Source organism: Natrix helvetica, assembly GCF_964273705.1.
Source record: "Natrix helvetica genome assembly, chromosome: 5".
NCBI classification, from domain to species: Eukaryota; Metazoa; Chordata; class Lepidosauria; order Squamata; family Natricidae; genus Natrix; species Natrix helvetica.
In genome coordinates this window covers 27171306-27186695 of record NC_138551.1, presented here as the reverse complement: position 1 = coordinate 27186695, position 15390 = coordinate 27171306, and the positions used below count along the sequence as shown (strand labels likewise).

The 15390-nt window shown below is 43.2% G+C and overlaps 1 protein-coding gene across 2 annotated transcripts in view; it reads left to right on the top strand.

Moving 5' to 3' along the window:
* Positions 1-15390, top strand: part of KCNAB1 (potassium voltage-gated channel subfamily A regulatory beta subunit 1) — a 167541-nt gene that overhangs the window by 103839 nt on the left and 48312 nt on the right. For both annotated transcript variants that reach the window (XM_081956347.1, XM_081956346.1), the window contains exons 5-6: positions 2257-2301; positions 3920-3964. In XM_081956347.1, the coding sequence (XP_081812473.1) occupies positions 2257-2301; positions 3920-3964 (90 nt within the window). The remainder of the gene's footprint in view (positions 1-2256; positions 2302-3919; positions 3965-15390) is intronic.

Sequence of the window (15390 nt, the reverse complement as noted above, 5' to 3'; positions counted from 1 at the left end):
CAATATCCTTCCCCCAGAAGTGGGGAGGGAAGGGGGATTTTGAGTTTCCTTCCCCTGGAGTGGGATGGGAATGGAGATTTTACAAGATCCTTCCCCTGCCATGCCCACCAAGCCATGCCCACAGAATGGGAAGTAAAAAAAAATGAATTTCACTACTGGTCTGTATATACATTGATATGTATTTACCGTGGTGGCTGTTCTTCTGACAGGAAAACTGGGGATTTGTTTCATTTATTACACGAGAGGGATAGGAGATTCACCTCGTCTAATTTAGTAGGATTATAGTAATTCCTTTCTGCTAATACATTAGTGGAAACTGCCTGAGCCAAATTGTTTCACAAAATATCTCAAAAAAAAAAAGACATTTCTTTGTAAATTCTCTCCAGGCCTGTAGACAGATGGCTGCCAAAGCTGGACTATGGTAGCACGCAGAACTGAGGGAACAGAAAGAGAGGATCACAACCAGGCCAAACTCATGCACAGCTTTTGTCTTAAATACAAATAAATACAATAGCAGAGTTGGAAGGTACCTTGGAGGTCTTCTAGTCCAACCCCCTGCCTAGGCAGGAAACCCTATATCATTTCAGACAAATGGCTATCCAACATCTTCTTAAAGACTTCCAGTGTTGGGGCATTCACAACTTCTGGAGGCAAGCTGTTCCACTGATTAATTGTTCTGACTGTCAGGAAATTTCTCCTCAGTTCTAAGTTGCTTCTCTCCTTGATTAATTTCCACCCATTGCTTCTTGTTCTACCCTCAGGTGCCTTGGAGAATAGTTTGACTCCCTCTTCTTGGTGGCAACCCCTGAGATATTGGAACACTGCTATCATGTCTCCCTAGTCCAGCAATGGCGAACCTTTTTTGGCTCGCGTGCCAAAAGTGGGGCGAGCGCAGGGGGGTCGTGTGCGGGCATGCCGCACCCATAATGCAATGCGCGACCCCCCAGTGCGCATGCGTGCACAACAGGCGCGACCCTCCCCCCATTTTTAAATGATTTTTTCACCCTCCCCAGGCTCCAGAAGCTTTATAGGAGGCTGGGGAGGGCGAAAAATGGCTTTTAAAAACGGTGAACCCTGACAAATGGCTCCGCGCGCCATCACTGCCCTAGTCCTTCTTTTCATTAAACTAGAAATACCCAGTTCCTGCAACCGTTCTTCATATGTTTTAGTCTCCAGTCCCCTAATCATCTTTGTTGCTCTTCTCTGCACTCTTTTTAGTCTTGGTTGACACCATCATAAAGCAAAGGAGTTTTTCTGCAATAGCTCAGTGGCCTTGGGGAATTCTGTCCATATGCCTACCCCGTTTCCATCCATGTTCCTTTACATACACACAGACAAAAACATTGATTCCCATGTGTCTGAATATCTATATTTATATTGCTTCTCTGCCATAAGTTGAGATGTGCATCAATCTTTTGTCCTTGCTTGCAGCCTCTTAATTCTTCTTTTTATACAAGTCAGTAACCAAAGAATTTTCTGTTCCCTTTATGTCTTCAAACTGAAGAACTTCAAACCATAGCATAATACCTTGGTGAATTTAATAGAACTAGGAAGTTATAATTGATGAAACACTTCTGTGCTTCTGCCCTGCTCCAAAACCAAAATTATTAATTAGATTTTTTTAAAAGAGAGGAAACGAATGATCTATTCAAACTTAAATGACAAATTATCAAATAAGAATTTATGTTTATTTACATTTATTAAACAAATTTATATAGCTGCCAAACTCACACACTGTGACTGTGGGCAATATATGGCAATAAAAAGCCAAAATTAAAAACCCATTCCTCCTACCCCCACCCTCGGCATAGCAGTGACAAATCCAATTAAACAAGCCACTTCATCAGCTCTATATCAACCCAGGGTCTCCAAAGCTGCTGACAGAACCATATCTAGAGACTCTTTAAGAAAAGCAATGTGGGGCAGGGGACCAGTTTTATCTCTGGAGGAATGATCTTCCACAAGGAGGGAGCCTATAGAGAATGCCCTTTTTCTTGGTCCCACCAAATGTATTTTTAAATACATGGGACCCACCTGCAGGGGTGGGATTCTAGCGATTAGGACCAGTTCGGGAGAACTGGTTCACTCTGACTTTCAGCTGCCCCCCCTGCCCCCCATTGCACCTGGAAATAAATTGGCAACCAATGCAGCTTCCCCCCCCCCCCAAACAAAAAAAAAAGAAGTGACACCTGTTCAAGTATTGTGAATAATGAAACACATGGATGTTACGATCTGGAAATGTTTTTATTTTTACAGGGCTGAAATTATTTTGGGAAACATTATCAAAAAGAAAGGCTGGAGGTAGGATGTTTTGTTGTTTATATGCTCTTTGTATTAACTGTAGAATGGAGAATAATTCAGATTCTAAGAATTCTTTACAGATCTGATCTCATATCCATGCCTGGCTAATTCTGAGCTTCCTAGAGGCCATAGAGACCAACTTCTACCAACTGCTCTATTTACGATTTGCTTAAGAAGCTGGAATACTTCCAATACCTTGCCCTTACGGACCTAGGCAAAGTTTTGAGGATATCTTTGAATAACTAAAAAAGATATGTTCCACTTAGCTTTTCCAAGTTTCTACTGAGGTTTATACAGGTCCCAATTTTATTGAGATTGTCCTATTTAATGCATGCATCTGGGCATTCTATCAGTTTATAGAAAAATAAAGGGCAATGTAGTCACATAATAATGCTTTATGACTCTTATCTATGGTAGTGTTACCATATTTTTTTTTGCTCTTTGCCTTCATAGGCAAAGGGAAAGGAGGGATGTTTAAGGGCTAAAGCCATTCTCTCACTTTTCCTGACGGACATTGATGTATGTATCTGTCAGAATTTGCTCCACTTTGTGCAAGCAGATTTTAAAAGAATGGTACCCTTCGGCTTTATCTTTTTAAAGCCTTCATTCTGGTTCAATTATTTGAAAACACACTTGCCAACATATATCCTCCACAGAGTGACTGTCTGAAAGTACTACAGGTAGGGAGGTGCAAGCCATCAAAATTCTACTGCCAATTTATGCAGAGTCGTTTTTCCAGACCAGTACGTTTTTACTGAATAAAAAAAAGAATAATCTGTAGAAACACTTGCCAGATTGAAACAAAGGTGGAAGTGGAATTCACTTAAATCTCTTTCACTTTTTAAAACTTTAGAAAGCTCAACATGCTGTGTGCTTTACAGAGAGATCACAGACTGAATTGTCAGTCACATTCAGGGAAATGAAGAATGGAAGAAATTTCTCACTCTCTTTTTGAAAGAAAAAAACCAAAGTACATAATATAGATCAAAAATGTTTTCAGGTGTCTGATACAAGCAAATGGCGGAACTGTTACATTTTCTGAGATTCAGGTAGTTTTACTTCCAAGATCTTGAGAGATCTCATGAGAGAATCATATGAAATTTTAGTTACAGCTGCTTCTGCTTCTTACTACTTCCTGCTATTAACTAATACTACTTTTAAATAACATTGAATATTGAAAAAAGAAAGAATGATGTGTATTGCATTGTACCACTATATTACTACAGTATTGTTTTATTCTGAGGTTCCATGGGCATTGTCAAATGTTGCACAAATTCATTGCCAGTGACAAATGGGAACATTCTAGCTGCTTCAGCATGTACTTTAGATATTTGTCATGATGATAAGGAAACAGATATCTCTGTTTTCTCAAACCTCTCATACTATGGATGTTTTCTTAAGGAAAGAATTGGACTGAGCATTCAATAACATCCCTAAACTTTAACATGTAGCTATTATAATGTTAGCAATTGCACTAAGTCTTTTGGATGACTTTCTGTTCAGAGACATAGCTTAAATTGGCAGTGTAGGAGGTGAAACTGCATTAGGGAAAAGGGACTACAATGGTATTTCTTAAGGAATTAACAAAACTGAAATTTAATTTGCTTTGTTTGTTTAGGAGATCAAGTCTGGTCATTACAACAAAGCTCTACTGGGGTGGAAAGTAAGTACTGTATACTGTGATTTCTTTTGTTATGGAAATAATGTATTTCTCTATCTTTATGTGTGTATTTACATAGTGCATGCTTATATCATAAGTATCAACATGACATGGTACTACTGTATTACATCTTGGTTGGTGAAGGCACTAATTTGGGTTCTCTCCCCCCCCCCCCCCCAAAAAAAAAATAGGCAAACGTTTTGATTTTAAAACTGGTTATTCTCTCAATAAATGTATTTGGAGAAGATGTCAGATGTTGGAAAAAGAAAATTTATTGGACGTGCTTAGTTAGAGGGATGCCATACTCTCTCCAGTTACTCATTCTCCCTTCAAAGACTCTTCTTTGGGTGGTGAAAAACCAGGACCCAGCATGATATGTAAATCACTTAAAGTCTAGATTTGTCCAGAGAACATTTGCTAAAGTTAAATTTTTGCACAAAGTACAGCTTTAAACTAAAACTTTGGGCTTTAAATTTCACAGTCTGATATGTCTATTTTCAAAAGGTAACACAAATGCAACCTATTTGGCAATGTAATATTTCATTTGAAGATTGAAATATGTGCATCAAACCTAGCACTGAATTGTATATTTAGCACACAGTGTACAGTTTTAAACTCAAAGTATAAACCTGACTCTTTTTCCGGAGTCCCAGAAATGTTGAAATACTGACAAAAAGAATACTTCTCTTAAACACAGAAATATCAGAATGAAACATGGAGTATTTCCCCATTTGTACCTAACCATAGCTAAACATGTCCTATTGTCCTAACATCCTCATATTGTTGCTTTTAACTCATCCTGTGCATATCTGAGGCAATTTAATATTATTCTTGGCTGTTCCCAGCTCAAAATAGTGTTCCCCCCCCCTTAAACAAGCAACAAGCCATGGAAGCTTCACTACAGTTGCAATATGACTTGCTTCATCTATCATTCAATCAAAGTTATTTTTGAAGCTTTAGGCTGGTATGCACCCTCCTTTGCCCCTACTCCCTGTATGTTGTCTTTCAGGCTCATTCTTTTGGGGGCTGTAGGAGAGTGTGAATGCTTCAAACTATATAGTTTCATGAACTCACCAAGTCTCCAATTTGATCTTTAGATTAGCAGTAACATAGACGTATGAAGCACGTTAGAGCCATTCCCTTTCTCTTACTGCAGGGGACCTCTGACTGAGGTCTTCAACTAGTTGTTAGTAGAAATCTCACTTGTCTGTCAGCTGTTGTATGATCTTTCAGAAGAACCCCAAACCAGTGGTTAAAATTAGGCTTCACATCTGACAGATACACTGGGGAATGGTTATAAAAGGAACTCCCACTGCAATAAGCACCTGTTCCACACCCTTGCCATATGTTCATTGGGTTACTTCCAAGCACAGTTGTCAGATTCTTCTGAAAAAAGCAGTAAATCTGTCTTCAGAAGGAATCTGAATAGGAGCTTAGCACACTCTCAAATGGACGCTAAACGCATGTTTCAAAGTATCCTGAAAAATCAGATGACTAATGCTGAAGGGTTGCGTGATGAAATATGATCTCTCCCATTTCACTCATTGACCTACCACCTGCACATACCACCTGCTTGTCAGGTGTGCCAATAGATGCTGCAGTCTAGCAGGACATCTCTCCCACCCTTCTTCTACTAGCTTCTTCAGGTCCTGGCAGCTTCAAAATGGGCTACTATGGCTGGGAGGGATGGCATTGGAAGGAAAAGGGATAGTACTGGTCATCTACATAGACTGGAATGGGTGTCATCACTCTCCATGTATTTCATGGTGGAGCAGAAGAATGAGTTTCAGATGAAGCAGTGGAAAGATTGTCTAACAGACCTTGGGAACACAGCAAAAATTACAGGGAGAAACCTGACATTACAGAACAGATTCTTGAGACCTGTGAAGGAGAAAAGCATGAGTAGTAGACTTAGAGTAACTCCACCTTAAATCGCACTAGGTAGAAGTTGCATGGGAGATTGACTTTGGTAGGCCTTTGAGATTCTATTACTCTACTAGCTATATATATATTTGTGTTACAACCCCTGGTATGTCCAAATATGGGAGGGAGCTCACTACTCCCCCTTTCTGTCCTTCGGCTCATTACAGAGTACCATCCAGGCAGAAAACCATATTTTTCTTTTTAATGTTGCCTTTTTATATTTGTGTTGTGTTTGTGCTGATAAATAAATAAAGGGAGACTAGTATAGATCTATTTCAAGCTATTTAGCTCTCATCAGCTAGCCATACCCTTACTGGGAATCGAACCAGGGCTGTATTGCATATTAGGCCGATGTAATTGCCACTAAGCCATAGGCTCTCTTCCTTATCAGCTAGGCCAGGGAAATAGGTATGTATTTGTGTTACAATCCCTGGTATGCCCAAATATGTATATTTAGCTGATAATGAGTAGAGCCTGTGGCTTAGTGGTTAATACATCTGCCTAATATGTAATACAGCCCAGGTTCGAATCCCAGTAAGGGTATGGCTAGTTGATGAGAGCTAAATAGCTTGAAATAGATCTATACTAGTCTCCCTTTAGTTATTTATCAGCACAAATACAACACACACACACACACACACACACACACACACACACACACACACACACACATATATATATATATATATATATATATATATATATATATATGCTGGTTTTGTTGTATTCGGGTCTTTTCCCATGTAAGGTTGAGATTGTCTTTGCAACGTTTCGGTAGGATCTCACCTGCCATCTTCAAGCGTGGGCTCAAAATGGAAAAGACCCGAAAATGGAAAATACACGGGAAAAGACCCGAATACAACAAAACCAGCATACCTACACCCGTGAAAATCTACGAAAACACACACACACACACACACACACACACACACACACACACACACACACACATATATACATACATACATACATACATACATACATACATACACACACATGTTAGATATTAACATATATCGGGATAAGTCTTCCCTCTGGTCCGCTCCTACAGCGGGAAACAGGTATCCCTCTGATTGGTCGAGGGGCGTGCCCAATCCCTATAAAAGGGGAACCCTCCGACTACCAAACAAGCTGGATCACTATTATTACTAATAAAGAGCTGTTAAGTCACTTCGTGTCCGCAGTCTGTCTCTCGTTGCCCAGATCTAACATTGGCGACGAGGATGGGATTGAGAGACAGATAGGACGAAGAACGCTACCCCAGAATCTCCGGATTTGATCCAGCCCAGGAATTCGGCAGTAATTCCGACAGCCATCTCAGATCACCGCAGCGCGGCAAATTCAAACTGAGAAGATGGCGATGCATGCTCCCCCCGCTCCTTTCGACCCAGAAAACGACGAATGGGAAGCTTTCATGATTCGTTTCGAGTGTTTCCTCGAAGCAAACGAATACACGGGGATCACCGATGCGAGGAAGAAAAACATCTTCCTCGGCTACTGCGGAAAGGAAGTCTTCAATACGGCCAGAGACCTCACTGCGCCTACTCCAATACAGGCAGTATCGTGGACGACGTTGCAACAAACTCTGCAAACTCATTACGCGCCAAAACCTTCCCGCCATGTCTGCCGCAAGGAATTCAACATGAGGACCCAGAAGGCGGGAGAATCCATCAATCAATATGTTGCAGCCCTACGAAAAGCAGCAGCTCACTGCGAATACAGGGATTTGGAAGAGCACATCTTAGAGCGGCTCATCTGTGGGATAAGAGACATTTCGTTGCAAAAGAAGCTGTTGGCAAACCCGAGTTTAACCCTACAGACAGCGTTAAACGAAGCAAGAGTGTCAGAATCAGCGGAGAAATCATCGGTGACCATACAACGAGGGGCCAGCGTAAACCAGCCAACACCGAGGCAAACCAGAGTTCACTACGAGGACACAAGCCCCGACTACGAGAATCCCGAGTTCGAGGACAGTCACCTAATGCAGAGCAGTCATGTGAGGCCTGGGGGGAGACCCGGATCCCGTTTGCCGCCCTGCGCAAGCTGCGGAGGGAATCACCCCAGGTCTACTTGCAGGTTCAGGAACGTTGTTTGTTCGCACTGCAACAAACTTGGGCACATCGCACGAGTGTGCCGGAGCGGAGTCCCTACCTCACGGCAGCCACCCATGTACCGCCAACAGAAGCCCAACCCAGGGGCTTGGCGAAATCAAAAAGGGCGCCCAGAGAGAAATCCACAAGTGTTTACCCAGAGAGAAAATTTCCAAAGAGCTGAACGAGCGTATTCCCAGAGAGATTACTCACAAGGAAGTGAGCGAGCGTATCCCCAGAGAGAATACACACAAAGAGCTGAACGAGCGTTCTATCAAGACGCTCAACGAGAGTATTTTCAGGATATAGACGATGAGATAGAGTTGACCCAGAGAGAGGAGTTGCGAACGTATCTCACCACAATACATCAAGTCCGCCCTAAGCGGCCCAAAAGGCTGAGAGTCACAGTCCTCTTGGAGGGCTCACCCTGCGAGCTAGAAGTCGACACAGGATCGACCCTGACGATCATTTCATGGGCATCCATGAAACAGGCTATCCCTAGCCTCAGAAAGAGCCAACTACATGCTCCAGACGTCCTGCTACGAGACTACCAGGGGAACCAAGTCCCCATCGTGGGCCAAGGCACATTCCACATCCGTTTCAAGGACATCGAAGCCCAGCTGCCCGTGACCATCGCCAGCGCGCCATTGCAGAACCTTCTGGAGCTTGATTGGTTTGAAGCCCTGGGGTTAGAAGTCACCGGGATCAACGCCGTAAGAAACAGCAGCGCTGAACAGATTTTAAGGAATTCGAGGATGTGTTCAGCCCCGGTCTTGGTAAGTATGTGGGTAAACCAATATCATTCAATTTAGACCCTAAAGTGGCGCCAATCCGACTTAAACCGAGACGAGTGCCTTTTGCACTCCGCCCTAAAATAGACAAAGAGATAGATAAGTTAGTGGAGCAAGGAATCCTTGAGCCGGTAGATCACGCGCGCTGGGAAACGCCCATCGTGACCCCAGTCAAGCCAGACGGATCCGTCCGCATCTGCGCGGACTATAAGTGCACAATTAATGTCGCGCTACAACAGAGCGCATATCCTGTGCCAGTAGTACAGCACTTATTGCACTCGTTGGGGCCAGGAAAGGTATTCGCAAAGTTAGACATGGCACAAGCTTACCAGCAACTGCCAGTGGATAGCGCCACAGCGGAGGCCCAAATGATAGTGACGCATAGAGGAGCATTCAAATGCAACCGGCTACAATTCGGCGTTAGCATTGCCCCAGGATTGTTCCAGAGCGTCATGGAACGACTGTTGCAAGGGATACCAGGAGTCGTCCCCTATTTTGACGACATCTTGGTGTCAGCTGCAAACGAGGAGCAATTAAACAAAAGAGTCAGATCTGTTTTGGCCAGAATCAGAGAAAAGGGTCTCCGCCTTAAAAAAGAAAAATGCCAAATTAACGTGCCTAGCGTAGAATTCCTGGGTTATAGAATCGATGGTCAGGGAATACACCCCACTTCAAAGAAAATTAAGGCGATCCAGGACGCCCCCACACCACGAAATCAGACCGAGTTGCAGGCCTTCCTCGGATTACTTAACTTCTACAGCGTTTTTCTGAGACAGAAGGCGACCGTTGCTGAGCCACTACACCGTCTACTCCAGAGGAACGCACCATGGAAATGGGGACGATCCGAAGCTGCAGCTTTCGCCGGAGTAAAGCGTCTACTCACCACTGACTCATTGCTTGTTCAATACAGCCAGACCCTACCGCTGGTATTGACCTGCGACGCATCACCTTTCGGAGTTGGAGCAGTCCTCAGCCACAGGATGCCCGACGGAAAAGAAGCACCCATCGCGTTCTACTCCAGAACTCTTTCATCGGCCGAAAGAAATTACAGCCAAATGGACAGGGAAGCGCTGGCTGCCGTCGCGGGAGTAAAGCGTTTCCACGAATACCTCTACGGCCGCGATTTTGAACTGATCACAGATCATAAACCGCTGTTGGGACTTTTGGCGGGAAACCGCCCCACTCCGGTCTCCCTTTCTCCTCGCATGACCAGGTGGACTGTTTTCCTGGCTGCATATTCATACAAATTGATACATCGACCGGGCTCCACTCTTGGACACGCAGACGCACTCAGCCGTTGCCCATTACCTGACATTCTGCCAGACCCCACTCCAGAAGTACCGGTATTGCTCATTGACTGTTTGGATTCGGGACCGGTTTCTTCCTACGATGTTGCAAGGTTCTCCTCTAAAGACAATTTAATAAAACAAGTTCAAACTTGGGTTTGGAGGGGGTGGCCAAAGGGAAATGTGGGCCCGGAATTCAAAATGTTTTGGTTGAAACGGGACGAGCTCTCAGTACTACAAGGATGTTTGTTGTGGGGGGATCGAGTTGTTATTCCGCATGCTTTACGTAAAAATGTATTAGATGCTTTACATATGGGTCATCCGGGGATTGTTAGAATGAAGGCGTTAGCAAGAAGTTACGTGTGGTGGCCAAACATGGACAAAGAAATAGAGGAGTGGGTGGCCACTTGTGACCCATGCCAGGAATCGAGACCAGCACCCCCGGAAGCGCCCGCCACAGAATGGGAGAAACCCAAAGCACCCTGGTCGCGAATACACATCGACTTCGCAGGGCCATTCCAAGGTCAGACTTTCCTTATAGTTGTGGATGCATACTCAAAGTGGCTAGATGTAGTCCTAATGACTTCAACCACGGCAGAGGCAGTCATAAAGGTTCTACGGCGACTCTTCGCCACTCATGGCCTGCCAGATCTCCTCGTATCCGATAACGGGCCCCAATTCACGGCCATGCACTTTGAAACATTTTTAGCAGAGTTGGGAATCCGGCATGCCCTCATCGCGCCATTCCACCCAGCATCAAACGGACAGGCGGAGAGAATGGTGCGATTCGCAAAAGAGGCCCTCGCCAGGATGGGTCCAGGTGATTGGCAAACACGCATTGACCATTACCTCCTCATTCAACACATTACCCCGAGCGCAACGACGGGTAGGAGCCCCGCTGATCTACTCATGGGCCGTCGCCTACGATCTCACCTAGACCGGCTCCATCCGAATTACTCTGCCACGGCTCCCCCAGACTCTACAAGTAAGGTCCGGTCTTTCAGAGTAGGGGATTCAGTATACGCTCACAACTACACGGGGGGAACATTATGGATGCCGGCAAAGGTCATAGGCATCACGGGCCCACGATCGTATTTGCTAGAGCTAGAAGATGGGCGGAATTGGAAAAGGCACATCGATCAACTGCGGGGTCGCCTAGCACACTCCAACCTTAGAAATGAAGACGAAAGTTTCCTGTCTACGGAAAGTCAGCCACAAGAAAACCCCAGCATAGGAAACAACGACGCCGGCGAGCCAAGCGTGGAACAAGACTTCACACACGTAACAGAGAGACCCCCAGACAGCGCAGCCGAACAAACTCCTGAACGCCCGAGCAACGAAGGCACAAGACCTCCAGAACGGGAAATGGAAAAAGCACCCGATCCTGCAACTACTTCAAACCAACCCGCACCCAGTCCTGCAACCACTTCAAGCCAACCCGAACTACGACGTTCCTCCCGAGCAAGACAAACACCCACCTATCTAAAAGATTATGTTACCTACCGCAACGTCCCATCTAGGAGGGGAGGGGTGTTAGATATTAACATATATCGGGATAAGTCTTCCCTCTGGTCCGCTCCTACAGCGGGAAACAGGTATCCCTCTGATTGGTCGAGGGGCGTGCCCAATCCCTATAAAAGGGGAACCCTCCGACTACCAAACAAGCTGGATCACTATTATTACTAATAAAGAGCTGTTAAGTCACTTCGTGTCCGCAGTCTGTCTCTCGTTGCCCAGATCTAACAACACACCAAGTGATTCTTGTTTCCCACCTTCTTCCCAGTATCCCAGGAGTGTTTGAAGTGACACCAATAAAATGTCAGCATTTTGCAAGTAGATTATCTTCTCTTTTATGTATTATCTTAGACGTTCTGAACATTAAATGATAACCACATGTCTTCCTCTGCTGTTTCTTAGTTGCATAATTCCAACTGTAAAACCTTTGGGGAACAGAATTCTCATCCATGTAATACTTATTATCAGTTGGGGAACAGGATAGATGTGAATAATAACTTTTGCAGAAATGAAAACGTTTTATTAAATGTAAGAGAGTTAAAAATATCTGGCTCACCCATGGGCATAAGCTCAAATCATTTCCTGCAGCAAGACCAAATCAAGACCATTTTCTTTCATTAGAATTGAGCCCAGTTGCTCTCATGTACACTCGTTTTCTCACTTGCCCTCTTTCTCCCCTTACATAGGGATAGATGAGAAAGGACAGATTTTTTTTCCTATCTCATAAAACTGATATCCAGTTTTTATTGGTTAAAATTATCTTCAAAGTGCCAAAACCAGCTTTAGAATGTAGAGAATAAATTATTCAAAGTTTAATGGCTTTTGCTTTTTTTAAAAAGAAACCATTCAGTCAAAAACAAGACAAGGTGCATCCTAAAAGAATGCCTATTGTTGAAAAGACACCATGATCTAGAGACAGCCGAGAGCTTCAGTACTTTTATCAAGTTTTGGTTTAATCAAATTATGTTTATTATTAATTCAATTTATATGACCATCCAGCTCCATATAGTAAACTCAATGTCTGGCCTGCGCCATATTCCTTTTGGACCTTTGGCCTGCCACACACTCTATTACTCTATTATGCTTTTTCTATTGTGGGAAAATGGGAGGAGGGATTGTACAGAGTTAGATGCTATGTAGCCAAAACAAAGTTCCAATTTATTAAGAGAGCCATGTTGGCACATCTGGGAAAACCTGAATCTGAAAGCTTCCGTGGTTGAAAGTTCAAGATCTTGCCCCACACCCACAATCCCATCACATGGTCCAATCTTCCCCTGCCATGCTGGCAGTTCCACCGATCCAGTTCGGGTCAGATAAAGAGGTGCCAAGACAAAGGATGACCTTGGCTTTCTAGAAGGAATGTTGATGTTTTGGCTACATCGCAACTAACTCCGTATAATCCCCCCTCCCATTTTCCCACAATAGAAAAGGCATAATAGAATAATAGAAAGTGGCAGGCCAAAGATCCAAAAGGAATATGGCTGCAGGCCTGACACTCAGGTGGTTAACATCACTTAAAGTCATAATGCAAATTAAATACCTGTTATGACAACTGAAGCAAGAAGACAATCTGTTGCAAAGAATCTAATGTGGTGCAGTGATCAAGCCAACCCCAATCTTCAAAGCTCCAGAAAGCCGGCAGGATCAGGGCCAGTCTAATCTTAGGTGGGTGGTTTGATGGAATCCAAAAGGCAGATACTGCAATAAAAAAGGCATGCTTTATAGAAATGTGAATGGTTGAGCTTGGATTGAATATGGAGTCTACTGGGGAGATCAGAGTAGAATTTCTGAGAGAAATTGATGAGTTAAAGAGTTAGTTTACTTATTAGAGATGCAATGCAGAAATATTGATTTTTTTTGCATCTTTTATCCTATTGAGCAGTAGAGACATTAGTAGTAGGGATAGCAAGCAAGGAATTCCATCTTAGTTCCTTCCTTCTTCCCTCCCTCCATCTCTTTCTTTCTCTTTCTTTCTTTCTTTTTTTCTTCTTTTCTCTGACTAGAAAATGCCTCCTAAGATGTTCCCTTTAACTTGTTTTCCACAGGAAAAATGTAGAGAACCTATTTTAGTCTTTCCTCCTGTATTACAGAAAGTTAAAAAACACAGGATTTCTGTCAAGTCACAGAATCTTCTGAATAATTTTACTTACTTTTTTGTACTTTAAGCATTTGACTATAGATATTTTTCATGACTTCATTTCTCCTGATATGCATTGCTCTGCTAAACTGGGACCCCAGTGAATAAATTGAAAGAGTCCCTCAAATTTTCCATAAAACTTTTATCACCAGGTGAAACTGAACACCATGAAACAGATTTACAGTACGTAGTTAAATATTTATAACTGGCATTATATTAATTCTGTTCCTCAGTTTCACTGTTTTTCTTCTCTATGTTCCATCTGAATTGCTTGTGATTTTGATTTCATGATGTCTCAATTCATTCAGCTTGGAGGTTTCAGAACCTTCCCTCATTGCTGAAGTGGAATTGCCAGCAATACTGTAAATTGGAGAGTTAAAAGGAAAGATTTAAAAGAGGATTGGCATGTCAGCTCTGCTCAAAGCTATATTGGCACTTGCTATAGCGACAGTTGCTTCATCAGAAGAAAATCTTCAGCCTAGTTAGCCACTATGAAACTATATATCAAAGAAATGACTTTCTTCTGCCCCTACCTAGGGTATGTGTGAAAAGACTTAAATTTTGAGGATGGTCTTAGGAATGAGATCAATCGTTGTCCTTTTTCCCCGCCAATGCCTCCTCAAATAGCTGCTCTCGAAGCTTATTTGAACACTTTCATAAAGACATATTTCAGACAAATCTCCCATTTGTCTTATTAGAATAAAATAGCAGAGTTGGAAGGGATCTTGGAGGTCTTCTAGTCCAACCCCCTGCCTAGACAGGAACCCTATACCATTTCAGACAAATGGTTATCCAACATCTTTTTGAAAACGTCCAGTGTTGGAGCATTCACAACTTCTGGAGGCAAGTTGTTCCACTGATTCATTGTTCTGACTGTCAGGAAATTTCTCCTCAGTTCTAAGTTGCTTCTCTCCTTGATTAGTTTCTACCCATTGCTTCTTATTCTACCCTCAGGTGCTTTGGAGAATAGTTTGACTGTCTCTTCTTTGTGGCAGCCCCTGAAATATTGGAACACTGCTATCATCTCTCCCCTGGTTCTTCTTTTCATTAAACTAGACATACCCAATTCCTGAAACTGTTCTTCATATGTTTTAGCCTCCAGTCCCCTAATCATCTTTGTTGCTCTTCTCTGCACTCTTTCTAGAGTCTCCACATCTTCTCCTTCTCTTCCTCAGTATGCATGCCTCCTTTGAAAGAGGAAGTATTTTATGGATTCCACCCTAAGCTCCAGGCAGAAGAATCATTTTTGTTTGGCCAGATGCCAGATTGCGTACAGAGGAGAGTGAAGGAAATGAAGATGCTGTTCTTTCTTTTCATTTTGTGCTGGAGCTGCTTCAAACTTTTCTTTTTCCCCAGATACATTGCTTTTCTTTGGATAGAAGGGAGTAGAGCAGGCAGAATATGCAGCTTTGCCTGCCCTTAACTTCTAGGAGGTCTCTGGAGCTGCAGAGAGTAGGAAGAAGTGAGAGGATTCCCCTCAGATCCCAAGGAAGCCCCAACTCCAATTTGTACTCTTATATGTGCAAACTTTCTAAACGGATCGTCTCTTTTGCATGTGTACATAGCAATAACACTGAGGCTTATATACCGCTTCACAGTGCTTTACAGCCCTCTCTAAGCAGTTTACAGAGTCATCCTATTGCCCCCAAACAATTTTGGTCCTCATTTTACCTACCTCAGAAGGATG